General features: G+C 56.0%; 9 protein-coding genes across 9 annotated transcripts; 4 read left to right on the top strand and 5 right to left on the bottom strand.

Annotated features, from left to right (window-relative positions):
- Nucleotides 1–95: 95 nt before the first annotated feature.
- On the bottom strand, nucleotides 96–3,351 carry P168DRAFT_327921 (glucan 1,3-alpha-glucosidase ROT2). Its single transcript, XM_024841292.1, has 3 exons — nucleotides 3,070–3,351; nucleotides 2,273–3,017; nucleotides 96–2,218 (listed from the first exon to the last, which is right to left on the bottom strand). The coding sequence occupies exons 1-3, from the start codon at nucleotides 3,152–3,154 to the stop codon at nucleotides 154–156; spliced, it is 2,895 nt and encodes a 964-aa protein (XP_024692485.1). The 5' UTR covers nucleotides 3,155–3,351; the 3' UTR covers nucleotides 96–153.
- Nucleotides 3,352–3,772: 421 nt separating this feature from the next.
- On the top strand, nucleotides 3,773–4,681 carry P168DRAFT_282590 (nucleoside-diphosphate kinase; the record flags this gene model as incomplete). Its single annotated transcript, XM_024835991.1, has 7 exons — nucleotides 3,773–3,792; nucleotides 3,917–3,947; nucleotides 4,023–4,066; nucleotides 4,136–4,239; nucleotides 4,300–4,365; nucleotides 4,426–4,490; nucleotides 4,544–4,681. The coding sequence occupies 7 exons, from the start codon at nucleotides 3,773–3,775 to the stop codon at nucleotides 4,679–4,681; spliced, it is 468 nt and encodes a 155-aa protein (XP_024692484.1).
- A 194-nt stretch (nucleotides 4,682–4,875) lies between these two features.
- On the bottom strand, nucleotides 4,876–5,379 carry P168DRAFT_210139 (uncharacterized protein; the record flags this gene model as incomplete). The annotated part of the gene is made up of 1 exon (XM_024833049.1): nucleotides 4,876–5,379. A coding segment is annotated over one exon (504 nt), but the record flags the coding sequence as incomplete, so codon positions are not given.
- A 993-nt stretch (nucleotides 5,380–6,372) lies between these two features.
- P168DRAFT_254674 (methylenetetrahydrofolate reductase (NAD(P)H) MET12) lies at nucleotides 6,373–8,805 on the top strand. Its single transcript, XM_024834419.1, has 2 exons — nucleotides 6,373–6,501; nucleotides 6,584–8,805. The coding sequence occupies exons 1-2, from the start codon at nucleotides 6,415–6,417 to the stop codon at nucleotides 8,576–8,578; spliced, it is 2,082 nt and encodes a 693-aa protein (XP_024692482.1). The 5' UTR covers nucleotides 6,373–6,414; the 3' UTR covers nucleotides 8,579–8,805.
- Nucleotides 8,806–9,213: 408 nt separating this feature from the next.
- Nucleotides 9,214–10,900, bottom strand: P168DRAFT_311409 (tRNA-guanine transglycosylase family protein; the record flags this gene model as incomplete). Its single annotated transcript, XM_024839496.1, has 4 exons — nucleotides 9,214–9,508; nucleotides 9,569–10,392; nucleotides 10,467–10,594; nucleotides 10,669–10,900. 4 exons carry the CDS (start codon nucleotides 10,898–10,900, stop codon nucleotides 9,328–9,330), a joined length of 1,365 nt encoding a protein of 454 aa, XP_024692481.1. The 3' UTR covers nucleotides 9,214–9,327.
- A 1,409-nt stretch (nucleotides 10,901–12,309) lies between these two features.
- On the top strand, nucleotides 12,310–17,893 carry P168DRAFT_237857 (putative PHD transcription factor (Rum1); the record flags this gene model as incomplete). The annotated part of the gene is made up of 5 exons (XM_024833576.1): nucleotides 12,310–12,675; nucleotides 12,826–13,729; nucleotides 13,810–13,901; nucleotides 13,959–16,633; nucleotides 16,717–17,893. The coding sequence occupies 5 exons, from the start codon at nucleotides 12,310–12,312 to the stop codon at nucleotides 17,891–17,893; spliced, it is 5,214 nt and encodes a 1,737-aa protein (XP_024692480.1).
- Nucleotides 17,894–18,513: 620 nt separating this feature from the next.
- Nucleotides 18,514–19,814, bottom strand: P168DRAFT_311407 (tryptophan synthase beta subunit-like PLP-dependent enzyme; the record flags this gene model as incomplete). Its single annotated transcript, XM_024839495.1, has 2 exons — nucleotides 18,514–18,585; nucleotides 18,630–19,814. The coding sequence occupies 2 exons, from the start codon at nucleotides 19,812–19,814 to the stop codon at nucleotides 18,514–18,516; spliced, it is 1,257 nt and encodes a 418-aa protein (XP_024692479.1).
- A 384-nt stretch (nucleotides 19,815–20,198) lies between these two features.
- P168DRAFT_305189 (putative exopolyphosphatase) lies at nucleotides 20,199–22,028 on the top strand (the record flags this gene model as incomplete). Its single annotated transcript, XM_024838908.1, has 5 exons — nucleotides 20,199–21,560; nucleotides 21,752–21,770; nucleotides 21,812–21,882; nucleotides 21,917–21,947; nucleotides 21,982–22,028. 5 exons carry the CDS (start codon nucleotides 20,199–20,201, stop codon nucleotides 22,026–22,028), a joined length of 1,530 nt encoding a protein of 509 aa, XP_024692478.1.
- A 281-nt stretch (nucleotides 22,029–22,309) lies between these two features.
- P168DRAFT_311405 (putative SH3 domain protein (Cyk3)) lies at nucleotides 22,310–27,153 on the bottom strand (the record flags this gene model as incomplete). Its single annotated transcript, XM_024839494.1, has 3 exons — nucleotides 26,316–27,153; nucleotides 26,138–26,207; nucleotides 22,310–25,531 (listed from the first exon to the last, which is right to left on the bottom strand). The coding sequence occupies exons 1-3, from the start codon at nucleotides 26,834–26,836 to the stop codon at nucleotides 22,310–22,312; spliced, it is 3,813 nt and encodes a 1,270-aa protein (XP_024692477.1). The 5' UTR covers nucleotides 26,837–27,153.
- Nucleotides 27,154–27,834: the final 681 nt, after the last annotated feature.

Genomic DNA, 27,834 nt, shown 5'->3' with positions numbered 1-27,834 from the left:
CGGGTCCACCGATCCCCTTTCCTTCTTGCTTGATTCTTGGATAGTCTTTGATCAGTTGCGTCTTTAATTTTACGTGGGATTCTAGATTTCTGGCTCCAGGGGAAAGTTCATATGGTTGCTAACTATGTATACATAAAGGTGACCGTCATGCGGTTAGAATTCCATGCGCCAAGTCTTGCCGATGCTCACCCCAGGATTCTTCACCACGACGTAGGGGGCCTTGCCGCTCGCCTGGTCATGGTATTCCACGGTCGCCGTCGACGCGGACTTGGCTCCTTCCTCGACCACCGTGACGCTGGCCTTCTCCTGCCACTGCGTGGGCGGGTCGATGATGACCACTTTCTCCACCCGGACAGCGGACATGGCCTTGAGGTATTCGGCGGTCTTGGGGCCCTTGATGCCGATGTCCTCCGAGGAGAGGGTGGCATCGCGGAAGTGGAAGCGCCGGTGGATGTAGCCACCGCGTTCATAGTCGTAGGTCTCGCCGTCGTCCACGTACAGGGTCCCCTCGGCCTCTCCGTTCGAGTCCACGACCACGACCAAGGTGTACGGGTCCCACTTCATCAGCCCGCTGCTGCGACGGGGTCGGTCCTTGCGGGGGAGGATATGGCCACCCTGCATCAACAAGGGCACCTTGTCGATGGGCGCGGGCACGGTATGCTGCTTCCCAGCGCCCTGGTAGACCGTGTAGTCGAAATAGTCATAGTACTTCTGGTCGTCGGCCAGATAAATGTCCGCCGTGTTCACCCCCTCGGCAACAACCGGCTTGGTCAGGAGGCCCGACGCTCCAAGGTACAACTGGTCGTCGATCGCGAACCCTGCCTCATCGGCCGGGTGCACGTAGAATTGCGGTCGGACGATCGGGGTGCCGTTGACCGATGCCTCGTGGAAAGCGGTGTACCAGACCGGCAGGAGCTGGTATCGCAAGCGGAGCGCCTGCGCGACGATGGACCGGTGAGGCTCGGGGATCAAGAAGGGCTCGCGTCGGCGCGTGTCAATGTGGGCGTGGGCACGGAAGAACGGGTACCAGATGCCCGCCTGGTACCACCGCGTCAGGAGTTCGGTGGTCGGGTTGTGGAAGAAGCCGCCAACGTCCGCTCCGGCGAAGGGGAAGCCGGAGATTCCGTTGTTGAGAACCATGGGGAGTGAGATGGCGAGATGCTCCCAGGTGGCCTGGTTATCGCCCGTCCACATGGCCGACGTACGCTGTGCGCCGGCGTAGTACGACCGGGTCAGGATGAATGGACGGCGGACCACGCCCTTCTTGCGCTCCAGCAACGCATCAAAAGTGGCATTCACGAGGGTGATACCGTTGATGTTGTGGATGTCGCGGTGCTCCCAGTTGTCCCAATGCAGGTTGTCCTTGGGCATCGTCATTTCCGGCCCATTGAACACGGATGGCTCATTCATGTCGTTCCAGACGAACACATTGGGGAGGGTCCCCTTGAAGCGGTCATATTTGAACAGGCCGATCCACCACTTGATTGCCGCGGGGTTGAAGCAATCCACCCAGTGGGACGCGCCCGGCCAGCAGTGACCCTCGTAGATCTCACCCTTCCTGTTCCGCGCGGCCAGATTCTTACTCTTCATCTCTTCCACGATGGGATACCCGTCCTGGTTCTTGATGTGGGGGTCGATGATCACCACGAGCTTGCGCTCACTCTCATCCAGCTGTTGCTCCATCCCGATGGGATTGGGGAATTGGAGAGGGTCCCAGGTGAAATACTTGACGTCGTCCGTGTAGTCAATGTCGAGCCAAATCACGTCATAGGGAATCTGGTACATGTCGAAGTTACGGTCGACCTCCTTGACGTCCTCGTCGGTGACATAGTTCCAGCGGCACTGGTGATATCCAATCGCAAAGTGTTGGGGCAGTTGTGTATAACCCGTCAGTTCGCCATAGTTCTTACTGATATCCTGTGGCGTAGGGCCCAAGAACACAAACAAGTCGAGCTGGCCACTCTCCGAGAACCAATGGCTCTGGGTGTCAGTTTTGGCGCCAATACCCAAGGAGAGCGGGTTGGCCGAGGCGGTGGTCTTGACAATGTCCACCCAAGTCTCGGCAGCGTTCAGCCAGAAGACTCCGACGGTCGAGTCTTTCCGGTGCGCCTGCATGAGTGGGATCGAACCGTACAGGGTCATGGGGCTATTGAGCTCATATTCAAACACATCGGAGTTGTACATGCGGTAGGGCTCTTCGTGGTTTCCAGAGCCACCTCTAACACACGATTAGTCGTCACCTATCAGACACTGTCGAGATACGAGGGCTCACCTGGTCTCCTTCAGAGACATGGAGTCCGCATGTTCCGGAATCCCAAAGACATGGCTGTAACCAGGAAAGGTGATGTCGAGGCCGACACTCTCGGGGCCTCTGGGCTTGGTGTCGGTGTTTCCGCCGAATGTTTCGTCCCACCAGGTGCCTTCGTCCTCCGTGGTCGGCGGTGCCTCGGCTCCTTCTGGAACTTCCACCTTGGCGCGCCAGTGCTCCATGTTCAGGTAGCCCTTGTTGTTCAACTGGACATGGGTCTGTCCGTCCCTCTGGAAGAACACATTGAAGGGAGAGTGGCGGATGACAGCCTGGTATTGGTTCTCCGGTCCATACAAGATCTTCGTTACTCCCTCCTCCTGTTCCGGGTTCAGGGTGGCCGACTTGCTCAATCCCAGGCCCCCCACCAACACCCATTTCTGCGCATCGTTGTATCGCTCCTTGCGGGCCTGGCTGTCGTGTCGCATTTCGATCTCGCCCTTCATTCTCTTCTCCTCATCGACCACAACCCGGGCGACTCCCGACTCGAGAAACGACACGACCAGGGGTAATCTGACGGTCTCGGTCGCCGAGATCGCCTTGAGGATCGTTCCTTGCAACAGGCCATCCTTGAAGTGAATCGAGGACGGTTCGAGGGCGTAGGGAGAGCTCCAAGATGAGCTCTGGGCGGAGGCATGGTCGGCATAGGCTCTGTTCCGTTTACAGAAACCGGATTGGTCGCATTTCTTGAAACTTTCATGTTTCACGGTGACTGGAAGACGGTCAATACTGGACCCGTCGTGAGGGCCAAGGGCAGGACTCACCTCCAGGGATGACCAAGCATCCGAGTAGAATCACCAGGGATAAAAATAAGGTCCACCAAGTGGACGATGGCTGTAATCGCGTCATGGCTGCGTTAATCACTGTCGTCCCTCACCTCAGAAGGTACAATAAAACGATTGCCCTCCGTGAACGTGCTGGCCTGCATCTACCCGAGATGAAGGTGTCCAGCATACACAGTGGAAAGATCCGTCCAGTCAATCAATCGTAAAGTGAGATGGGGAGTGAGTTGACAAGGCCAGAGAATGACATTGACCGGTCAGTCTTCGGAGCTACCAAGTAAACAACAGAAGTGGGTAATTCCAGGCTGGCCTGACTGGAGATTGAGGAGGCCGCCGGGGAAGCTCCCGTTTGGGTTTAGCCTGTATACTAGGCCCGATCGGGCTACCCCGGTTAAGACACCTGAGGCAGAGGCCAACCCGTCAGGCAGCGACCAGGCCACCAGGCCGCCAGGCCGCCAGGCCGCAACCAGTGGCCCATCTTTTCAGGCATTGGCACGCTGTTAGTGCTGGCTTTACCCGTCCAGAAGGCCCAAACAGCCCACCGCCCCACCCACAACTCCCTCGTATATATTTTCGCCCACCTTTTCGGCCCGTCATTAAAAGTTTCCTTTCTCTTCTCCTTTTCCCCAATTGCATTCTTCTTGATACTCTGTCAATCAGATCTCATTCCTCCCAATCCTTCAAAATGTCCAACAGCGAGCAGACGTAAGTGATTTATGCCATACACTTGCATAACCCCTCCCTATCCTCTTCCCCTCTACCCCGCTCTACTGCACGGTGGTGCAATTTTTTCCACGCTTGTTTTACCTATACTAACATCTTGGAATAGCTTCATTGCCATCAAGCCCGATGGAGTCCAGGTACGAACCAAGTGACTTTCGATATAGCAATGTCGCCATTGTCCATTCCTACAGAAACTAATCGTATGGATATAGCGTGGACTCGTCGGCCCCATCATCTCCCGCTTCGAGAACCGTGGGTTCGTACACCCTCTATAAGCCGTGTTTGATATGAATCGGGAAATGTGACAAGAACTAACGATCTGTAGCTTCAAGCTCGCTGCCCTGAAGATGACCTCCCCCAGCAAGGAGCTCCTTGAGCAGCACTACGGTGATCTGTCCAGCAAGCCTTTCTTCCCCGGCCTGCTCGCCTGTAAGTCTCCAAATGGAAGAATAATACCTGGTGTACTGGAGTGTGCTAACGGTTGATTAGACATGATGAGCGGCCCCGTTGTCGCCATGGTCTGGGAGGGCAAGGACGTCGTCAAGACCGGCCGTAGTATGTTTTTTTCCTTATCCGGTCACTATCTTTCTTCGCGATGAACTAACAATGATATAGCCATCCTCGGTGCCACCAACCCCCTGGCCTCTGCCCCCGGTACCATCCGTGGTGACTTCGCCATCGTAAGTCTTTTCCGTCCATTCGTGCGGTTTCCCGAAGACTAATTGCATGACAGGACATCGGCCGCAACGTCTGCCACGGCTCCGACAGCGTCGAGAGCGCCAAGAAGGAGATCTCCCTCTGGTTCCAGCCTCAGGAGGTCCAGACCTACAAGCTCGCCCAGTACGCCTGGCTCTACGAGAAGGAGCAATAGATTGCTCCACTCGATCCTCCAACTTCCATCTGAGCTGTGTGCACCTCGAGTAATGGCATAAACAGCATCGGTTGGTAGCGAGATAGAGAAGGACGGGATGAGAAATATAAAACGAATTTAAAAAAAACCTACATCTTAAAACAACCTCTAGTCGACGCGTTTAGTACGATGCTACTCGAACTCGGTAGCTCGGTCTACTTCCTCCCAAACAAGGCCCTCGTCCCTCGAGCCAAAGGACTCACAACAACTCTAGCAAACCACGGTGTCGCCCAAAAACTAGCCGCAATCCGCAGCGGCAAAAAAGCCTTGGTAATCGCGTAAGCTGTAGCGAATTCCAAAATCAACCACGCACCCGTCCCCTCCTTTCCCCCCGCCGCTTCCTTAGTCGGAGACAACCTCCCGATAGAGTCATCCGACGACCCCTCCCCAACAACAGATTCCACATCCGCATCCTCCACCCATCCCTTCTTGCGCAACCACCGCGCAAAACGCTGCGTGCCCTCCTCGAAAGACCGATTAGCGGTCAAATCAGGGAGCCAATTCCCGTAGTGAAAGGCGGCGACTAGACCGAAGAGGGGTACAATTGCCGTGAGCTCGTGGAGGATCAGGAATGAGGTGATATAGGTGGCGGGGGCGCCGAGGAGGGGCGTGGTGTATGCGCGCAGGAAGGCCGGGAGTCGGTCGTTGAGGCGGCGGAGCTGTGAACGGGGGTCTTTTTTGGGAGGGGTGGGAGGGGTGGGAGGGGACGTGGATAGGTTGCGCCGGGGGAGGGGGGCGCGGGGGCGTGAGATTGCTCGGATGTAGTGGAGGAGAGGAGGTTGGCGGGGAGAGGGTGGCATATTTGTGAGATTTGAGGGTGTGTAGGTGTTCTATCGCATTGTTGAGAGCATGTGGACGAGTGGTTGATCGGTGGTGAGGAACGACGGGGTGTTCGAGGGTGTCCGGCTGTGAGGTGTCTCGGGAACGGAAAGATGGTAGAGATAATCAATTGCAGAATCAATCAGACAGGTAGGAGCATTCCTGAGCTAATGGACAGTCAACTGTCAATTGTCAGACAATTGTCAATTGAAGCCGAGGCGATTCTGTCGCGATATATCATCTGGTTGAGTTGAGCGATGAGCCTATGTTTGTTATGTTTGCATATAACTCGGCGATTAGTACATTTAGTGCATTTCATACATTGATTAGTACATCGCGTAGATCTCATGGTTGAATACTCCGTACACAATTGTAGTATAGTTCTGAATATGGCCATTAATCAACTTCAGATCGATTAATCATGTAAATTCTGAACTATAGCAGTCCGTATACTTGCATGTAATGAGGGACTTTTTCTAGAGTCTTATGTTCGAGATTATGCCTGGTATCGTGCTTCTTGATGATGCGCCTGCGGAGGCCGAATGCATCAATTGCTGCCTCAACCCGGCATATTCCACAGTTTTACCGTATTGTAAACTGTATATGAAAAGGAACCAGTGCAAACAGAGATCAAAGGATTGAATCAAAAAAATACAAATAATACTAGAAGGAAGAAAGAAAAACTTGAGTAAATAAAAACCACCAAGTCAGCTGCCTTCCGTCGGCGGGCCCAAGTCTCCTCCGATCTCCCTCCGATCTCCCCTCCATCTCGTTATCGCTCGTCCTACTATTCTTTCTCTTCCTCTTCTTTTACTTCCCCCATCCAACCCCCCCAACAACCCCGTTCCGTCGTCTACTCACCACAAGAGCTCGACATGGAGAAGATCACGGATAAGATCGCGGCTTTGCCGCCGGATGAAAATTATTTTTCTTTGGAGTTCTTTCCTCCCAAAACTCAGATGGTGGGGTCCCCCTCCCCGCACTGGAATAATATGGATGAGGTAAAAGAGACCATGGCTGACCATGTGATATGACTACATCTAGGGTTTTGCAAACCTCCAAGCCCGGTTAGAGCGCATGGCACAGGCCCTGCGACCGCTGTTCGTCACTGTCACATGGGGTGCCGGCGGGAGTACCGCGACCAGATCGCTGGAGCTGGCGGAAGTCTGCCAGCGCCAGTTGCAATTGACCACTTGCTTACACCTGACCTGCACCAACACGAGTCGGGAGCTCGTCGACCAGGCGCTCGAGGAGGCAAAGGTGTTGGGAATCAGGAACATCTTGGCCCTGCGGGGTGATCCGCCGCGCAGCGAGGAATACAACATGCACGGGGAGGACGATAGCAACAAGGATTTCACATTTGCCATCGACTTGGTTCGCTACATCCGCCAGCAGTACGGAGACTACTTCTGCGTCGGTGTCGCCGCCTACCCGGAAGGTCACCCCGTCGATTCCTTCCAAGACACCCAGGACCCCGAGAGGGATCTGCCGTACCTGGTGGAGAAAACGCGAGCCGGGGCCGACTTCATCATGACCCAGTTGACCTATGATGTGGACGCCTACGTGAACTTCGAGAACCGTCTCCGGACCCATGAGTCGGGCGCCTTCAAGACCATCCCCATCATCCCCGGCTTGATGCCCATCCACAGCTATAAGATCCTAACGAGAGTGACCAAGCTGAGCCATGTACACATCCCGCCCCCGATCATCAGGAAGATGGAAGAGGTGCGGTTCGACGATGACGCGGTCAAGCGCATTGGCGTCGACGTGCTCACTGAGCTGGTGGGCGGGATCCGAAAGATTCCTCGTCCCGCGCAACGCGGGTTCCATTTCTACACCTTGAACCTGGAGAAGACGGTATCTTTCATCATCGAGCGCTGCGGCCTGATCCCCGAGTACGCCGACGATTCGGATGCATTGGTTGATGGCGGCAGTCTATCCGCCCTCGACTTGTCTGCCGCGGGCCCCAATGGAGCCAGCCGCTCCGCCTCCAGGCGCCGCCGGTCGTCGCTCAACTCCCTTCCCCATAACCGAGTCATCGTGGATCGGCCACAGTTCGCTGAGTCCTCCAGGAGCTCGATGACCCACGAGGCTCCGGCCACCAGTGCCGGCATGCCCGCCATGCCGCCGGACCGCAGCACCACGCTGCAGATCTCCGAAGGGCTGGGTGCGCTCGGCCGAGAAGCCACCTGGGATGATTTCCCCAACGGTCGTTGGGGTGACGCGCGGTCGCCTGCGTTCGGAGAGATCGACGGCTACGGCCCTTCCCTGAAGGTTACCCCCGCCGTCGCTCGTCGGGTCTGGGGCTACCCTGCCTCCCGCGACGACATCAGTGCGCTCTTCCGCCGGCACGTGTCGGACGAGCTTTACATCGTTCCCTGGTCCGAAGGCGGTGCGGAGGAGAACAGCAGTGGCTTGAGCCCCGAGACGGCCACCATCCGCCCGGAGCTCCTGCAGCTGATCGACAAGAAGGGCTGGTGGACGCTCGCCTCGCAGCCAGCCGTGAACGGCCGGCGGAGCGACGACCCCGTATTCGGCTGGGGCCCGCCCGGCGAAGGCTTCGTCTTCCAGAAGCCCTTCGTGGAATTTTTCTGCCCCAACAGCGACTACACCACCGTCGTCAAGCCCCTCCTACAGAAGCACGGCCACGAGAAACTCGCCTGGTTCGCCGTCAACAGCAAGGGCGACTTCCAGTCGTCCATGCCATCGCAGAGCTCCGAAGCGGACCCCATCGAGATCAACCCGGAAAACGTCAACGCCGTGACGTGGGGCGTGTTCCGCGGCAAGGAGATCGTCACGCCGACCATCATCGAAGAGGTCAGCTTCCGCGCCTGGGGCGACGAGGCCTTCCGCATCTGGGACGAGTGGCGACGCATCCACCCGCGGGGGTCGGCGACGGAACGCTTCCTCAACGATACTAAGAACGACGTCTGGCTGGTGTGTGTCGTGGGGCAGGATTTCGGTGCCGGCACCAAGGTTGGGTCGAAGGAGGAGCAGGAGGAGAGGTCGTGGATGTGGAGGGAGTTGATTGAGAGTTAGATTTTCCTTCTTCCCTTCTTCCTTTCTTCCTTACTTTACCTTTCTACTTTTTGTTGGATGGAATGACATGCAATATATCTAAATTGGTTTTTTCTTTGCTTTCTTTTCTTTTCTGTTCTTTTCCCCCTTTGCCTTTCCCTTGTGTATATGCATATCGGTGAGCAGGTTTCTATTCAGCTATATCTTTAGTAGTATTTAGTAGTAGTAATGCTACACCATTCCCACTTACTTGATCATTGTCCATTCAATAGCTATCAGTGCGAGTATACAGAACTCCATCCACCAGTAATAACCTAAATGAAAAGATAGTGATAGTGCGTCTAGGATTGAACACCAGTGTATCTTATTTCGTGATCGGGACGGAAGGCTAAGCTTTGTATATATATATATTTATATGCTAGGGCTGAGGTTGGTGTTACATTTAAACATCGTCACCTGACAGTGTGAAATGAGGGGTTTCTACTGCTGGATATATATTTGATCCTTCGCCACTCTTTTGACTCAGATGATTGAAACTAATCCATGCGTATGTTATATATATATGTGGTGGGAGGGTCTCATGACTTGTACTCTCTCTATATATATATATCTATAGAAGAGGCTTTCGAGTAGTATATTGCACGTAATATAAATATATCAAATTCAACGCTACCAAATCTCGTATATACGTCACAGTCAGATCTCTATCTCTACCCAGATCTAGGTGAAGATCACTCCAGCGATCCTGGTCCCTTCCCAGCGATAAAAAGCTAGGAAGACTCTTTCTGAGCGAAGCCATGCTCCTCGAGGCCGTCGGCGTCCGTGTCGGGCGTAGCGACGGACGACTGCGACTCGGCGAACTTTTGCAGGGCGTCGTCGAGGCGGCCGAAGGAGCGGGGGTTGGGGCGGGGTTGGTAGGGTCCTGCGGCGGGGAGTTGGTGGCCGCGGAGGCTGTATTATTATTAGTTAGTATGGATGGATAGAGAAGATAGGGAGGGAGGAGGAGGTTACCGTGGACCCTGGCCCTTCCTTTCGGGCAGTTCCGAGTCGTAGGTTCGGTGGAAGGTGTGGGCGTCAGCGTCGAAGGTGCCGCGGCTGATGCTCTCGCGGATTCCGGCGAAGAAGCAGTCGATGGTGTGGAGGTTGTGGATCTGGAGGAGGGTCCAGGCGAGCATCTCCTTGGCGGTGAGGAGGTGGTGGACGTATGCGCGGTGGTGGGATTTGCAGGCGTAGCAGGTGCAGTTGGGCGAGAGGGGCCCTGTGTCGGTGGGGTGGTTGTCGGTGGACCAGAGGTCGAAGGCGAGGGGACGGGGCGCTCTCGCTTCCGTGCCGGGCGACTCTGACGATGGTGCCGGGAAGACGAAATCGAGGGCGATGCCGGCGTCGGAGCAGGCGCTCAAGAAGGGCACCGTGAGGAGGTCTGCACCTAGTGAGACGTCGCGGAGGAGGTCGTGCGGGGTTTCCGGGTCGCTGAGGAGTAGGCGCGGGAGGGAGGCGAGCCCGTCGGGGACTAGGGATAGCGATGCGGATTCGTATAGCGCGAGACCGGAGAGGTACGATCGCAGGTCGTGCTCCAGGTCTTCGAGGTAGATGGACTGCTCGGTGTTGTCGAGCGGGAGGACGGGGGCGAAGTAGGCCGCCGGGGAGCGGCTGCTTTCGGGGATGGCACTGCCGTAGAGCTGCTCGGTGGCGTGCATGGTGTAGGCATGGGTGCGGTCGACCATCTTGCCGCGGCGTTTGACGCCGGGCGACTGTCCCGGTCGAAGATCGGCCAGGCCGACGACGATATCTGGGCGCAGTCTCCGGACGGCGTCGACGTACTGGGTGGCTTCCAACTGGCGGAATCCGAACATGGTGGAGATGGCGATCGAGTTGGTCGTGTTGTCCGGGGGACAGACGATGGGGGGACGCGACGAGGGCCCAGAATGAGGCCGATATCGTCGGGGAGACAGGTGAAGTTGCGGAGAGCCGATTCATGGGGGGCTGTGGGGATTTTGTAGAGGGGGGGTTCACTCTTGATGTGTTGCCTTTCTAGGACTGACCTGGCCCGATGGGCATATTGTCAGTATTTCTCCTTTCTTAAATGATAGATATGGATCTAAATTGAGTACAATCTTCCAAGCCAAGATACACACTGGCGACGGAGGTGTGGTCGCGCAGGACATCGTGGGCGATGTGCGGGAGAGCGCCGCGGGAGGACAAGGGAAGGACATGCGGCGTGGAGATGGATGTTCTCCCGGCGATGGCCAACGACCCCAGGCGCGGAGAGAGGGTCGAGGCGACAGGGTTGGAGAGGGTAAACTGGAGCATCTCCTCCTTGGATGGTGGAGAGATGGGCTGCATGGTGGAGGAGGAGTGGAGGTGATGGGCGAGGAAGAGTCGGGGAGAGAAAAATGAGATGCGGATGATCTGCGATAAGATCTCTACTATCTTTATCTATGGACTACAGGGTAGATGATCATGCCTATTTTTATTTCATTCTTACTACTTGTACTACTTTATTGATATCTTTATTTCGTTCTATTTGAATTATTTTGTATGTACTGTCTTGTCTAATGATTGATATGTGAGTAACTCATAGGTCGACCTGATCCCTTGGGCCCTTCTATACGCTTACACCGGTAGTACGATAGATAAAAATAAATATATACATACATATACAGACAGACATAGATAGATATAAATATCTATATGTAAATCTATATGTTTATAGAGAGATGTAAAGGTACAAAATGTACAGTCCCAATGCAGTACAGCCTGAGGCATACAGATCCCGTGACCGGACCGACGGAGATCGAAGCGTAACGGTATTACCATCCACAATACGGAACATACCAGGGCATCGCCAGAGAAGAATGGCTGGATCAACCCAAAGCCACTGGCAGACGGTGGATGGTTGACGTGTCCACTTGTCCTCTGTCCTTGGTATTGGTTCACCTCGGTCTCCCTTGTTATTTTCTATTCGAACACTATCTATGTGTATGATTTCTTTCATATGTATAGAATTCTGTCGAGTACAGCTGATATGATACCATGTATGGTACAGTAATCACCGTTTGCGATATCTGGATTTGCCTGGATTATCAGGTATGAACTCGGTATGGTAAACAATCCCATTCGACTAGACTCGATCAACAGAGGAATACAGATCAAGATAATTATAGAAAATAATTATATCAATTAAACAGACAGATAAGTACATAGAATCAAGAAGAGAATCGATACCAATCTAGACTGGATGCAGTGGAGGGATTGAGACCGACTGGATCGAGACCGGACTGATTGGTTCCCTTCTTCCTCCCTCGTCTTTCTCTCTTCCTCTTCCTCTTCCTCTCTCTTCTTCTCTTCTTCTCTTCTTCTCTTCTTCTCTTCTTCTCTTCTTCTCTTCTTCTTCTTCTCTTCTCCTTCTGCTTCGTCCGATTTTCTCCACTCCCCATCCCTCTTCCCGGATTCATCTTGGCTTCTCTTCCCTGCTCTCATCATCTCATCATCCCTCTCATCCTCCTCCTCTCCTTCCCTTTTCCTCCCCATCTCGATCTCTATCCGTTTTACTCTCCCTTCCTCTCTTCGTCTCGACTCTCGATCCACTAACGCCATCCACAACCCCCCCCCCCCCGTCTCGCCTCGGCACTCCATGTGCGTTTCGCATCGCATGCTTTCGTCCTTCCGTCTGCGATAATCCAACGCGCACACTCCTCCCCCCACCCTTCCTCCGTGGGTTCGTTCAATCCAACGTCTCTCGCCCGTCAGAAATGGTCGCCCCGGCCGTAACGGGAGGGAACTCGACTGGTGGTCAGTCTCCCGCAAGCCACCAACCGCCTCGCTCCTCTAGTACCCATCCTTCGCATTCGCACAATGTCCCCTTGAGCGCTCGAAGATCCGCCCCCCTCGATCTCTCCACCGTCGAACGACGAGGCCAATCCAATGCCCCTCGAGAATTCGGCAAACGCATTCGTCCCCATGGCCTGCAGGAGGCTCCCACATTTCGTCCCACCGAGGAGGAGTTCAAGGATCCCGAGCAATACATTCGCAAGATCGCCCCCGAGGGCAGGAATTTTGGCATCTGTCGGATCATCCCACCGGAAAACTGGCAGCCCCCCTTTGCCATTGACACGGAGGTATGCTTGACATGGAAAAAGCTGGAGAAAGAGAAAAGAAAAAAGAAAGAAAAAAAAAAAAAAAAAAAAAATCTCCCCCTGGCCGACGGCCCCTTTCTCCATCATAGGTTCAAGTTTCGCTAACCATTATTTTTCCGTTTCACCGCGCAGCGATTCCACTTCAAGACCCGTCGTCAAGAGCTCAACTCGGTGGAAGGAGGTATGCCCCCGTTTTCGGCGCGGTTTGCGGCCGGTGGTCCTTCCCTGCCCGGTTCTGACCTGGTCCCAGGCACCCGTGCGAACCTGAACTACCTCGACCAGCTCGCCAAGTTTCACAAGCAGCATGGTACCAATCTCAACCGCTTCCCCTCCGTCGACAAGCGCCCCTTGGATCTCTACAAGTTGAAAAAGGCCGTCGAGGTGCGCGGCGGCTTCGATGCCGTCTGCAAGACCAAGAAATGGGCCGAGATTGGTCGGGACCTGGGCTACAGTGGCAAGATCATGTCGTCCCTGTCCACCTCCCTCAAGAACTCCTACCAACGGTGGCTTCAGCCCTACGAGGAGTACTTGCGCGTGGCGAAGCCCGGCGTCCAACAGCAGCTGGAGCTCGAGCATGGCGGCCCGTATACCCCGTCCCCCAATCCCTCCCCCGTGGCTAAGAAGCCGCTCCTCCTCGACCACACCGCCCAGCCTCCCTTGCCCCAACCCGCGTTGAGCCTCCCGAAGCCCGAGGTCGAGGCCACCCCGGATCGCCCGGCGCTCCCCCCGATCGAGCCCACGCCCCCGCCGCGTCCGGTCGCCTCGGGGTTCACCCCGGTCAATGCCAGTTCGGGCTTCACGGCCGTCAACCGCTCACCCTCCTTCATGGCCGTCAACAACGGACCCCCGGTCAAGCGCGAGGCCGAGAATGGCTCCCTGACCCCCAAAAGTCTCGCTGACCATCCTCCGAGCGCCACCCCCCTCTCCAATGGTCATGGGCCGCTTCCGATGAAGCGTGCCATCAGCCACGACAGCAGTTCCCAGCCCGAGAATGGAGATGATCCAAATGGGCGGCGGAGCAAACGGTTACGTAAGGGTACTGATCGATTCCGCGTGGATCACACGTGAAGGACCGTCGCTGACCGTGTTTTGTGGTTGTGTTTTTCTGTCTTGTAGATGTACCCCCTACTGTCGCCGGTTCGCATATGAGTCTACTCCGCCCCGCCCCACCCCGGGCGCGCAAATCTGATAGCCAACCCCCCGGTGAGGTGAGTCACCTCTGCCCCCTTGGATCCGTCCCATTCCATCGCGTTAACATCATGGAGAAATGTGAGGCGTGCGGCAAGGCCGAGGATCGAGCCTCGATTCTCGTCTGCGACAGCTGCGATAACGGTTTCCATAAGTACTGCCTCGATCCCCCCCTGACCGCTGTTCCCGAGTATGACTGGCATTGTCCCAAGTGCCTCGTCGGCACCGGCGAGTTTGGCTTCGAGGAAGGAGGCGTCTACTCGCTCAAACAGTTCCAGGAGAAGGCCAGTCACTTCAAGAAGAACTACTTCGCGTCCAAGATGCCCTTCGACCCCGTCCTCAACACGCACCGCCGCGAGTCCGAGGATGACGTTGAGCGCGAGTTTTGGCGACTGGTCGAGAGCCTGACCGAGACCGTCGAGGTCGAGTACGGCGCTGACATCCACTCCACCACCCACGGCAGTGGCTTCCCCACCCTGGAGCGCAACCCGCTGGACCCGTATTCGCACGACGGCTGGAATCTGAATGTCCTCCCCTTCTACGGGGATTCGTTGTTCCGCTACATCAAGACCGACATCTCGGGCATGACCGTCCCCTGGGTCTACGTGGGCATGTGCTTCTCGACCTTCTGCTGGCACAACGAAGACCATTACGCCTACTCGGCCAACTATCAACATTTCGGCGCCACCAAGACCTGGTACGGCATCCCGGGGGAGGACGCGGAAGCCTTCGAGGAGGCCATGCGGCAGGCGGTCCCGGAACTCTTCGAGGGCCAGCCCGACCTGCTCTTCCAGCTCGTCACCCTGATGCCGCCGGATCAGCTGCGGAAGGCCGGCGTCAGGGTCTACGCCTTGGACCAGCGGGCCGGCGAGTTCGTCGTCACCTTCCCGCAGGCGTACCACGCCGGGTTCAACCACGGGTTCAACTTCAACGAAGCGGTCAACTTCGCGCCCCCCGACTGGGAGCCGTGGGGCGCCTTGGGCGTGGAACGCCTCCAGGCGTTCCGGCGGCACCCGTGCTTTTCGCACGACGAGTTGCTCATGACCGCCGCCACCAAGAGCGAGCTCGACATCAAGACCGCCAAGTGGCTCGCGCCCGCCCTCCAGCGCACCTGCGCCCGCGAGCTGGCGGAGCGGACGTCGCTGATCGCGCGGCACCGCGAGATCGCCCCGCACGCCTGCGTCCTGGGGTCGGACGATCCGACAGCCCGGGGTGACTGCCAGCTGCGGTGCCTCGTCGAGGAGGAGGATCTCCCCGAGGAGGATTACCAGTGCGCGTTTTGCAAGGCTTACACTTACCTCACACAGTTTCGCTGCCATCGGACCGGGAAGACTGTGTGCATGATCCACGTGGATACATTTGATTGCTGCGGAGAGCCCTTGGCCCAGCGACTACTCGGCCCGGATCACACGCTTCGGTACCGGATTGGGGACCACGCCTTCCAGGCCCTAGTGCAGAAAGTCGTGGAGCGCGCCCGCGTGCCGGAGGCATGGAGCGAGAAGCTCGACAAGACTCTGGAGAACGAGCCCAAGCCCCAGTTGAAGGTCCTTCATAGCCTGCTAAATGAAGGTGAGAAAATCCCATACCACCTGCCCGGTCTCCAAGATCTTGCGGCATTCGTCCAGCGCTGCGATAAATGGGTTGAAGAAGCAACCAACTACATCACCCGCAAACAGCAGAACCGGAGGAAGAACGAGAAGGCTTGGCGCCGAAGTACTTCTAAGGCCGCGCAGCTGGAAGAACGAGATCGGGAAATCCGCAGAGTAGAGAACATCTACGCCCTTCTTACAGAGGCTGATAAACTGTCGTTCGACTGTCCACAGATGGCGGCTCTGGAAGAGAAGACCCGCGAGATCGAGAAATTCCGCCAGGACGTTAACGCTGCCCTCATGAACCCCCACGTCCGATCGGTCCCGGAGGTGGAGGAGCTGGTGGAGTCCGCCCGCAATTTCAACGTGGACGTTCCCGAGGTCGAGGGCCTCGAGCACCTACTCCGGCAGATGCGGTGGAACGACGGGGCGCGCCTCCGGCGGGACCGCCCTTTAACCCTCCAGGAATGCCAGGAGCTCATCCGGACCGGGGAGCAACTCGGACTGTCGCCCACCAACGAGCACCTGTCGCACTTCAAGGACCTGCACCGCCACGGCGAGGCCTGGGAGGCCAAGGCCAAGGAGCTCATGTCCGTCGAGGCCGTGCACTACCAGCAGCTCGAGGCTCTGTCGGCGCAGTCCGCCCGGTTCCCCGTGTCGCCCGACACGCTCGCCGCGGTGGACGCCATCTTGATCAAGCAACGGGAGGCCCAGAAGCAGATCCAGTCCCTGTATGAGAAGAGTCGGGATCCGGATTTCCGCAAGCGGCCCCTCTATAAGGATGTCCGGGAGCTCATGGAATCGTTGGAGGGGTTGAACAGCCGGCCCACGGGGGCCATCGACCTCGAGAGGGAACAGAAGCGTCACGAAGACTGGATGCGGAAGGGGAAGAAGCTGTTCGGCAAGGCCAATGCCCCGCTGCACATCTTAAAGTCCCACATGGAGTATGTGGAGAAGAGGAACTCGTACTGTTTTGACCTGGAGGATCGGTACCGACCGCCCGTGGAGCCCGCCTCCCGCGACAATACCCCGGAGGGTCTATTGGACAACCCCACGACTGCCAGCATGTGGGGCGGGGGGAAGTCCCGAAAACGCGATGTTTTTTGCATTTGCCGACATTCCGAGGCAGGCATGATGATCGAGTGTGAAGTCTGTCACGAATGGTTAGTCCTCCTTCTTTATTTTTATATTTCGATCTTTTATATATACATTTCTTGCTTTCCGGAAGCATGGCTGACTGAAGTAGGTACCACGGCAAGTGTTTAAAGATCGCCCGCGGCAAAGTCAAAGAGTTCGACAAATATACCTGTCCCATCTGCGATTGGCGGCAAAAGATCCCTCGTGACGCAGCGCGTCCCAAGATCGAGGACCTGCAGGAGTGGCAGGCCGAAGTGCCCGGCCTGCCGTTCCAGCCCGATGAGGAAGAGATTCTGGAGAACATTGTCAGCAAGGCTCTGGCATTCCGAGATTTTCTCCAGGGCTTCACAAATGCGGCTTGCCCCACGACGGAGGAGGTGCCGACGTTGATTTTCTACCTGCGCAAGATCGAAGGCGCCGAGGTTCTGCTTGCCTACGAGACGAATTTTTTCCGACAGGAGATCCACAAGTGGGCGCCCGTGGCGCCAAATGCGCCGCCGATCTTGAAGGAATCCCTGTCCACGCGAAAGCCGCGTCCCACCAAGCAGCAGAAGATCATGGCGCAGCTAGGCGTCGAGCGGCCGGAGGATCTTCCGCCCCATCTGCGCACCAAGCCGAGTCACGCCCGTAACAAGTCCATGGATTCCCAGAGCGGTCGGTCTTCCCATGTTCAACCAAACACGCCGACTCCCGGGGATGGCAACAATTCCGACTCGAACCGCGGTGGTCCGACGCTGACGCCGATGAGTGACGCTCCCCAGTCGACGTATCCGTTCTCTGCCAACTATTCCCTCCCGGAGAACGAGACCGCGCCCGCCTTCGCCCCAGGCTCCTCGGCCTTCTTACCCCAGCCCCATTCGCCTTCCTTCCCAGCCCGTTCCCCGTCTCCCCACCAGGGCCTGAACCCGTCCCTCTTCAGTCCGCGTCCATTCAGCCGGGATGAGGCCGATCGGCCGGCCGGAGTGGACGTGGGCAACTCCAACCCCTTCGGGAGCAGCCCGCGGCAGGATCTTGACGATGTCTTCGCCGATCTGACGAACCAGGACATCGAGCCTGAAGCTGAACTAGAGCCTGAGCCCATGGAAAATACACACGCCAACGAAGCTTTGGAGGTGCTTGACGCGGGCAATGGCGGAGATTATTCCGATTCTGTCGACGAGTCGCCGGACGAGAAAGCCAACGGCGAGACCAACGGCGAGACCAACGGAGAGACCAACGGGGCAACCAACGACCAGGCCGAGACGGCCGAGACGGGCGAATCGACTCTCTCTCCAACGCAGCGGTGACCTCACCGATCCTCAATCCTCAATCCAACCTTATCCTCTTGATGTACCCAACGACGTGGTGGTTCATGTGGCATGCGTTTAACACCTTTTTTATAGTTCTTATCCTCCCCCTTTTCTTTCTCCTTGTTCCTTCTCTTTCCTTTTGCTCTGTTCTCCTATTTATATCTCGCAAGTCGTCGGGAATTTTTCCCGGCCGGACGTATTAATATTAATATGTCCACAGGCATTTGGCGGGCGGCGTTCAAATCCCAGGTGGCTTTCTGCAATGTATTATTCCGGTGTTGATGAGGGTTTCCTCTTTGTTTCGGCTTTTTCTTTTCTTTCCTTTCCTGCGTTCCATTTGACCTTATTTTCGGTCCCCGGCGCCTGTGTGGTTTTACGACCTCGATGCGTTCAAAAGAGACGGTGTAGGGGAGTTTGGCTGGCTGTTTCAGTATGTGTTAGTTTCGTTGTCTTTGAGGTACTGTGGTTTTGCAGGCTCAGGCTGAGTGAGTCCTATCAATGTAATTCTAGAAAAGAAAAGACAGAAGAAAAGAAAGAATTAGTGATATGTACCTTCAATAGATGAATGCTCTTCTATCTAATATTCTACCCAAGATGCATAACCAGCAGATGCAAGATTACTCAATATCCGCATACGCCGCCAAAGCAGCCTGTCCACCCGTATGAATAAACAGCGCATTCAACGGACCCTCACCATCACCCTCACCCTCACAATCACCAACAACATCCCCACCCCTCCCTCCCAATCCCCCACCAAACCACCCCCCTCAACCCACCCCATAACGCCCCTCAAAACCTTCCCCGTATAAACCGGATCCAAAATCAGCGCCTCCCTCCGCGCAGCAATCTCCATCGTGCGCTTCGTATCCTCGTCCAGAACGCCGTACGCAGCGCCCGCGAACCGCCCGTCAAGATGCACGTCTGCCTCGAGCGTGATGGCTTGCGACGCGTCTTCTAACCCGATGAGCGACCCTGCTTGGCGCGCGAAGCGCAGCACGCGCTCTTCGTGCCAGGTTTGAGGCTTCGTGGGCGAGTTGATTATGCCGATTACTTTGCGGGGGGGGTTGGTTTTCCCTCCGGTGTTCTGGGAGGGGGAGGTACTAGTGGAGGAAGAGGATGATTCCATCCGCTCGAGCATTTTAAAGCCCGCGATGAGGCCACCGACTGTACTTCCGCTGCCACAAGCGACAAAGATATAGTCGAATCGAGCTCCGAGTTCCTTTTCCTGCGCGGCGATCTCGAATGCGCAGCGCGCGTAGCCCACCCCGCCGAGGGGGTGCAGGCTTGCACCGGAGGGAATCCAGTAGGGTGTTTTGCCTGCTGCGCGGAGTTCAGCGAGGACGGGCTCGACGGTGTCAATCTTGCCGCCGTTCGTGGAGCCCGCTTCGAGGACGCGGATGTCCGCGCCGAGGAGGTGTGCGATTTGGGGGTTTCCGGTGCGGAGGAAGGAGGGTTTGTCGGTGGATGCGGAGAGGCCGCCTCCTGTGCCTTTGTGGAGGAGGGCCACTGAGGATAGGTTTAGGTGGTTTGCGAGGGAGGAGACTTGGATTGTGTGGTTGCTTTGGATGGCGCCTTCTGTGACGAGGGTTGTTGTTTTTTGACTTGGCGTGGGGTGGTTGGGGTTGGGGGTGTTGTTGGGGTAGCTGTTGTAGAGGGGCTGTGGGGAGAGGATGTCTGGGACTATGTATTCGAGTTTGCGGTATTTGTTGCCCGAGCAGGCGAGGGGGGAGGATTGGTCTTCGCGTTTGGCGAAGAGGCGGATTTGGGGGGTGGATTTGGTGGATTTGGGTGGGTTGGTGTTGGTGTTGGTGTTGAGGTAGGAGGTGAGGGCTGGGAGGGGGTGGATTGGGGATGGGTGGGAGTAGAGGAGGGGGTGTCGGGGGAGTTTGGCGAGGGCTTCGGGGAGGGAGAGGGCCATTGTAACAGATATAGTTGTTGTTTACTCGTTTGGTGGGATGAGTATGAAGTCTATGGCTGTATCAGGATGGTGTATATACACGGCCGTAATTGGAGATGTATCTATCTAGGTTAGTGGAATAGAACTAGATTAGTAGTTCAGTAAGTACTTACACGCTAATATCAAAGAAAATTCAGCAGAAGGTCCCCAATCCAGACGAAGGAGAATGGAAATAGAAGATGAAGTTGAAGTGAAGTGGACGAAGGAAGATAGACGACGATAACAAGGCGGTCAGTAATTCCGCCCGACATTCACAACCGCCTTTCTTATCTGATCGATAACGTTTTCCCATCTTAATTCGAAGCTTCATCTTCAGAAATCCATAAGTATATCAAATATAACACCATGCCTCCCTCCCTCCTCAAAACCCTCCGAACCGCTCTCCAAACCCATCACCGCTTCATAACCGGCGCGCTCTCCCACGCCGAACCCCCCATCTACGTCATCGGCAACCCCTCCGCAGATCTCGACTCCATTATCTCCGCCGTGGTCTACGCATATTTCGGCAATCTCACCGCAAGACAGCACATCCCGCTCATCAACCTGCCCAATGTTCCCTCTGGTCCGGAGCTGTACAGGCTCCGCCCGGAGTTCGTCAAGGCTCTCCACTTATCGACACACCCGGCCTTAGATGGCGAGCAAGCATGGGACGAGACGCCTGAGTCGGCTGGCGCGCTCCTCCGTGACCATTTCCTGACTGTGGCGGATTTCGCGGCGCAGCTAAAGATTAATCCTGGAAGTACTAGTGGACGTCTCCAAGCGGATGCTGTCCTTGTTGATTGGAATGCACTGCCCATGGCATCACCATCTGCCGCGCAGCAGCAGCAACAGCACCCCAAAGGCTGCATACCCGGCCTAGAAACAGCCGTCGACTTCACAGTCCTCGGCTGCGTAGACCACCACATCGACGAGGGGTTCCTGCCCCGTGGTCCTCAGATCAAACCGCTAGAAATCCACACGGCAGGATCATGCGCATCGCTAGTGGCGCACACCCTTCAATCCCTCAACCTCTGGCGTGACAACCCACCATTAAACGATCCCCAAACCCAGCAACAACAACAACAGCAGGCCCAACTCGCCCTTCTCGCTCTCTCAGCCATCCTAATAGACACCACAAACCTAACCTCCAAAGACAAAGTCACCCCATGGGACACACACGCCGTCGAATTCCTCACCCGCCAACTCTCCCCCAACAACAAGAACACCACAAACCTCTACAACCAAGTCCACCAAACCAAACAAAACAGCCTCAACCTCCTCACCGTCAACGAGATTCTCGACCGCGACTACAAACAATGGACCGAGACGCCTTCCTCCTCCAACCCCAGCCCCAACTCCAAGCCGGTCGAAATCGGCTTCTGCTCAATGGTCAAGTCCCTCCCGTGGATTATCCGCAAAGCAGGGAATGCGAGGTCTTTCTTAGACGCAGTGGAGGGCTTCGCGCGAGCCCGTGATCTGGGTATTGTGGTTGTTATGACTGCCTTTAGCTCGCCTGTGAAGGGGGGAGAGTTTACGAGGGAGTTGTTTGTTGTTGCGTTGGAGGGGGGTCGTCACACCACTAACATCAACGGTAATAATGATGATGTGGCAACCACAGCCCTAAAGCACTTCGTTGACCAAGCGGAGGAGAAACTCAGTCTCCAGCCATGGGCGGCGCTCGACGTGGTCGATCGTCAGGATCAAGAAGAGGAGATTGCGCGGTCGTTGGTGGGTGATGAAGGTGGGCAGTATCGACGGGTGTGGGTGCAGGCGGATTTGAGCAAGAGTCGGAAACAGGTTGCGCCGTTGGTGCGGGAGGCTGTTACTTCTTTGTGATCTTTCACATATGCATACTTTTATATATAGAGAGGATTGGGGGGGGGTTGAATTTACTATGTTATATATATATACATGTACAGTGTGGGAATACCAACATAAGTATAATAAGATGTCTAGGTACTACGAACTACGATAAGTAGACAAACAGATGGGTAGTACGCCACATTTTCTCTTCACAAGCAATGTCAGTCAACTGCCTAGACACGTCTATGTACGTCTATCTATATGCTGTATGCTTAATCCAGCCATTTTACTCCCCCGGAAGCCAGGTACAGTGTAAGCCAAATGGTACATACATGCTCATGCATAGTGTCAGAAATGAAAAGTAGTAAAGAAAAAGAAGACAACGCCATATAAAATGAGTATGAGCAATGACACATTCACACGCTCCGCACACATATTGAAGCATCCCTAACTCCGCACAAATGGTCTGAACAGAATGAGAATTTCGCTAATGCGCGCCGCGATGGAAATTCATGATAGACAGAAGAAAAAAAAAAGAAAAAAAAATTCAATGAATAAAAGTAATGCAATGCATCACCCTGGCTCCGATCATGCGTGTAGTCAGTTGGTCAGTCAACCAATCACTGAGAGCAGAAAAGGCGGTCCCATGCTGAATCTGAAAGGGATTGTAAAAGCTAAAAGCATTCCCATTCGCAAAATACACACCATCGAGCAACGCGATCGGCTAGGACAAGACCTCGCCACACGCCGCGCTCGCCGATCTTGATCACCGTTTCCCAAACGCTGCCGTCCGCGTCATTGCCCACATCTGACCCCAGCATGTGGTCTGCCTTCCGGGTCAGGCGAAGGATCTTGCCTGATGGTGATTGGATCGCTAGCTTGGCGGGCTTCTCCCGGCCCGATGCTGATCGATTGGACGAGATGGCTGATGTGGAAGCCGAGAACTCGTGGGAGACGGCGGACACGGACGATCCCGCGGCGGAGCTGGATACCATACTGAGGGCGCTGGCCGGCCGAGCGAACATGGATGGCGAGACACGTCCGGCGATACCAGACTCGTTGCTGATTGACGAGAGTGAAAGTGTTGACGGGTGCTGGCGGACGGCGAAGACGAACGTATTGTTGACGGCGAGCTTAGCGCACTGGGGCTGCATTATGTACAGGTCGTGGCGCTGGGCGTGAGGGGTGGGATGACGCAGCACGAAGTCGTAGGCTGGGTTCTCTCCGGAGTGGACGATGGGGAGAGCGAGTGCTAGAGGGTGGGGAATGTCCCGGTTGGAATGCATGAGTCCCTTTTTCCCCGCATAGATCTTGACCATGCCTTGTCCCTCGTCTCCCGGAAGAACGGCCTTGACAGTGATGCGTTTCTGGCCGTTGACCCAGTCAGGCTGCACCAGTGCTCGTTTGCGCACGACATCCCCGCTTTCGAAGTAATCTCCGTCGGCATCACGGGCAAAGGCGGGTGATTCAACTTCGGCGGCGCACTCTGCATCGGGCGGGACAAACAAACGGAACTGCACGAGCTCGAGGTTGTCGATGTGTACTATACTAGTGTCATAGTCGGGGAATTGCATATTCATCTTGAAGTAAGGCGGACAGGCGGTGGGGAGGGCAAGCAGAACGTCAGGAGAGATAGGTGGGCAAATGTGTTGATCTTCAGGCGACAGCGGAACGTGCGTATAACAGAGCTCGAGCGGACGCGTAAGGAAGTACCAGGTCTCGGCCGTGGCAAGTGGGTTGGTCACATATTGGTCCCGTCGAGGGTTCGTTGGGCTCGCCAAAGAGCAATCCATGAAACGCCATTCACCGTCCACCAGGATCGAATTCCACCAGTGGTTCGCCCGCGAGAGGCTGTCGAGCTCCAACAGATCACCGGGCGGCTTGAGATACCCTTTGACCACATCGGCATGCAAACCAACCGAGGTGCACATCTCTTGCACCAGGAACGCAACCTCTTGCGGGCTTCCTCGTCTCGTCTGTACAACACGTTTCAAGTCGACTCCGATCTCCTCGACAGGCTCGTCCCAGGCGACCTTTTCGCTGACCCATGTGAAGATGGCACGAAGCCGTTGAACATCGCTCTTATAAGGCCGGCAGATATAACCCTGAGCTAGACTCATCGGATTCGTCATAGGGGGGAGACTGTTGACAAATCGCGCGCTCTTGTCGACAAGTGTCAGATTGGCGGCTCCAAAGTCAGTTGGTTCACTAATCGGGAGCCCATCAATGCTTTCGTCGCCTTCCGCAGTCTCATGCAGCTCCTCCACCGCGTAAATCACGGGGTTATCCATCATCTGGCACCGTTCAGCCCGCTCGGCCCGTTCATTGCGGCTCGGGGAGCTAGCCCGGTGCACATCCCGTCGTACCTGCACCCAGTCGATGGAAGTGCCCCCGAGACCCATTTCCCGTGCCGCATCTCCTCGATTTGAGTGTGAAGAGAGAATGGGAGTGACCGGCCGGCCCTTTGTAGGCGAGTAAGAGCTACCTGTGTGCCCGACTGTAATGCTGCTGCGGGCATTGGCGGCACCTGTCTTAGCGGTCTCGAAGATCTTTTTGAAGAACCCATGTTTCTTGGCTTTGGGGGTGGATAGACCACCGAACACGCCCGCGGACTCTTCGGGGTCCGCCTCCGTCGACGACCACGGGATGGCCGACGACGCGCCTTGCCGGGAGGAATTATGACTGGAATGATAGGAGACACCTGTGAGTGGAGTTTCCGGTCGTTGCATCCGGGAGACATCGCTGAAGCCTCGAGAGCGAACCGTGTCGACAGCTGTGTTCGGTCGCCCGTCCAGTCCCCCGCCGCGTCTGGCATAACTGCCGGCACTGGTAGCACTGAACCCACCGGCGGATGGGCCGCTCATCATGCTCTGGCTGGTCTTATCCGTGCTAGTGGTCAGGTTGGTATTGACGCTCTGCACACCACTCGAGGAATTCGTCGTGCTCGACTTGGTGGTGTAGCTTCGATCCAACATGTCCTCACGGAGATCGTTCCCGGACCTTCTTCCTCTCAGATGTGGGAACTGGGCTGGAATGGAGTTATGCCGTCCGTGGTAAGGGACGTTCCTCATTGGAGGTGGAGGAGGTTCCTCATCGACCTCGGAGGCTTGTACATCCTCCGAACCCCGCCGATTCTGTTCCTGCATCTGACGCAGGCGGCTCTCCATCCTCTGAACATAGTTGCTCAGCTGGGGTGGACCATCTACGAGCTGATCATGGGCATAGACACTGTTCCTATGTGGTTGGGCACCGTCGTACTGATGGCCCTTATCACTGTCAAATCCCGTGGCGGTCAACGGTCGAGCGGGAGCTTGCGCTGGACGGGTGCTACGGAAGCCGTCGTAGGCAGCCGGTGACCAAGGGTTGTTGAACACTGGTTGCGCTGATGGCGAGTGCGATTCGTCCCGGGGCATGCCCATATCCTGAAGGGAGGACATCACGTCTTCCATCGCATCTCTCAGGGGCGAGGGTGTGTTACCCTGGGCATCAGAATGCGCAGCGGGGGATGGGGTCCTCGACTGATTCCCATAACGGTCATGGGCGGTGGGAGTCGGCGGGACACCCATTTCCATCGACGGCTGGCGGTTGACTGCAACCCGGTGCGGTGGTGGAGGCGGCGGCGGCGGAGACTCTTCGCGTTCCTGGAGTTGCAGGGGCGAGATCTCGCGGGATGAAGGCCGGTTGAAAGACGATTGATGCTTCGGAACAGACGGTGGCAGAGGTTCTGGCTCATCGGGCGGACAGGGTGAGGCTGCGTGGGATGGAGGCCCGCCGTAAGCGACGGCCTGAGGTGTTGAAATCATGGGTAGTCCTAGTTCGCCTTCCTGCGGTAGGAGGGGGGATCTTGGGCGAGATGTCGGTCTAGGGTAGTCCGTATAGGAAGACGGCATCGTCGGCTGGTATTCAAGATAAGGTCGGGGGGATCTCGCACGCGACGGAGGCCTTGGGTAGGGGACCTGGGAAGCCGGGACCATGGCCATTGTCATGTCATATTGTGAATGAGGCTGAGGGGACCTCGCACGGGAGGGAGGTCTGGCATAGGGATCATTGGAACCCGAGACCATGGGCGATGGCACTCCATATTGCGACTGAGGCTGAGGGGACCTGGCACGAGAGGTGGATCGGGCATAGGGATCACCAGAAGCCGGCAACATGGGCACCGACATTCCATATTGAGACGGGGGTTGAGGGGATCTCGTACGGGAGGGGGGTCTGGCATAAGGATCACCGGAAGCCGGCAACATGGGCACCGACATGGTATACTGCGACTGGGGTCGAGGAGATCTCGCACGAGAGGGAGGTCTAGCGTATGGATCATTGGAGACCGGGACTATAGGCGACGGCATTCCATATTGCGACTGAGGCCGAGGAGACCTCGCACGGGAGGGAGGCCTGGCGTAGAGATCATCTAAAGTCGGCAACATAGGCGCCGACATCCCATATTGTGACTGCGGTCGAGGAGATCGAGCACGGGAAGGGGGTCTGGCATAGGGATCATTGACAGGTGTGAACATGGGGTGTGACATATCGAGTTCCTGGGGTGGTCTCGGGGAGATCGCCCGCGAGACCGGTCTAGACCGCGTCGAATTTCGCCCCGTGGGCGTGGACAACGAGGGCCCTGATTCCGGCGGAGGACGAGGTGAAATGGCGCGAGACGATGGCCGGGAGGAAGTCCGGGACGATTTAGAAGAGGGCCGGGATAGGTTGTGTTGATTTTTCACAGCGCTGGTAGGCGTGCGCAGTGGTTTCGCCCGCTTTGACAAGCTGCCATCACGCGGGGGCGTCTCCGGGATCGCGCTCTTGATGGACGAGGGGGAGGTCCCATTGCGGTTCAATTGCCCCGATGGTGCCACCGCTTCTCTGTGAGCCTGGAATGGCTTGCGAAAGACGGTCTTTTGCTTCTTTGGGGCGGAGGTCGGATTCGTGATTGGGGATGCGGTCGCTTGGATCATGGGACTCTCGGTGCGGGTGACGGGCACAAAGTCCTCTCCAAGCACTTCGACGAAGTTGGAGGGGAACAGACCCATCATACGCCTGTCGCGCCGTAACCGGCCCATCCACCACTGACCATCACCGGCATTCATACACTCTATCAAATCACCCTCCACAAACCCCAGGTCCCGTCTTGTCTCACCTCCCCACGAATACACGGCTCGACACCAGCATGGAAACCGGGGAGGAAGCTGCGGAGCACCGGCCATGACGGACAGAGACGCAACACCACTTGCAGCAGGGCGGATCGTCGCAGGGATTGACCGGTCAGATTTCGGAAGATATTCCCGTGCAGGGCGTCAAATAGAGCGATCGGAGGATTCTAGGCCGAGCGGTCGAGAGCGGATTCGAACTATACTGCGTCCTTGGACACGTCCCCATAGAAGATGATCTAATAGTCGATCGGTAAGATAGCAATTGGAGAATATCACAAGCCGTGTAAAGAAGGAAGCAACGAGAGCATAGCAAAACCAAGCGATTGACCAGGAAAATGCGGACGAAATGCAAGGGAAATGGAGAACAGGAAGTAAGATAAAAACAAAGAAAAAGAAAAGAAAAGTGGAGGAGACGAGGGAACGAAGGAGAACAACCACCTCATGCAGCAACACCAACGTGGGAAAGGAAGAAGAAGAGGAGACAGAAGAGAAAGTGGAAGAAGAAGAGAGAGAGAGAGAGAGAGAGAGAGAGAGAGAGATGAACAGTTCAGCTGAGAAAGCGGAGTGAATTGGAGGTGAGGCCTGATTGTTTAGGTTGTTTACGTGGGTGCCTGTTTGGGCCTAGCGCCGCCTTATCGATAAGCTTAATGTGGATCAGATCGATCTCTCTTACATCTTACTCTCTTCTCTCTTCTCTTCTCTCTTCTCTCTTCATTTGTCTCAATTATTTCATTCCCTCCAGATTATAGAGATTGTCTTATGATTGTGGGTGGAATCCAGAGGGTGACCTAATTCTATACTAAGATGCTGATCGACACACCAGCCACCGATGCCCGATCTATCTCCCCAAAGCTCGGATCCATGGTTGTCTCCGCTACCCGCTTCTCCCACCCATGGACTGACTACCTCGCCCCAGTTCCACATACACAAACACACATATCCATACTGTCAACGACAACTGACATCGTACATGGAAATTTCTGATCTACTTCTCTCCAATACCCTGGCTGGAACTGAATACCCTCCTGTCACAGGATCGACACCTTGCCATA

Source organism: Aspergillus campestris (assembly GCF_002847485.1).
Source record: "Aspergillus campestris IBT 28561 chromosome Unknown P168scaffold_7, whole genome shotgun sequence".
Lineage (NCBI taxonomy): Eukaryota > Fungi > Ascomycota > Eurotiomycetes > Eurotiales > Aspergillaceae > Aspergillus > Aspergillus campestris.
This window is presented reverse-complemented; position numbering and strand designations above follow the sequence as displayed.

Bases quoted from the DNA above. Each gene is read 5' to 3' on its own strand.
- P168DRAFT_327921 (XM_024841292.1), bottom strand. From the start codon at position 3,154: ATGACGCGATTACAGCCATCGTCCACTTGGTGGACCTTATTTTTATCC. The intron at 3,018-3,069 runs GTGAGTCCTGCC...ACCGTCTTCCAG, and splicing joins ATGCTTGGTCATCCCTGGAG to TCACCGTGAAACATGAAAGT. The intron at 2,219-2,272 runs GTGAGCCCTCGT...ATCGTGTGTTAG, and splicing joins ATGTCTCTGAAGGAGACCAG to AGGTGGCTCTGGAAACCACG.
- P168DRAFT_254674 (XM_024834419.1), top strand. From the start codon at position 6,415: ATGGAGAAGATCACGGATAAGATCGCGGCTTTGCCGCCGGATGAAAAT. The intron at 6,502-6,583 runs GTGGGGTCCCCC...GACTACATCTAG, and splicing joins TTCCTCCCAAAACTCAGATG to GGTTTTGCAAACCTCCAAGC.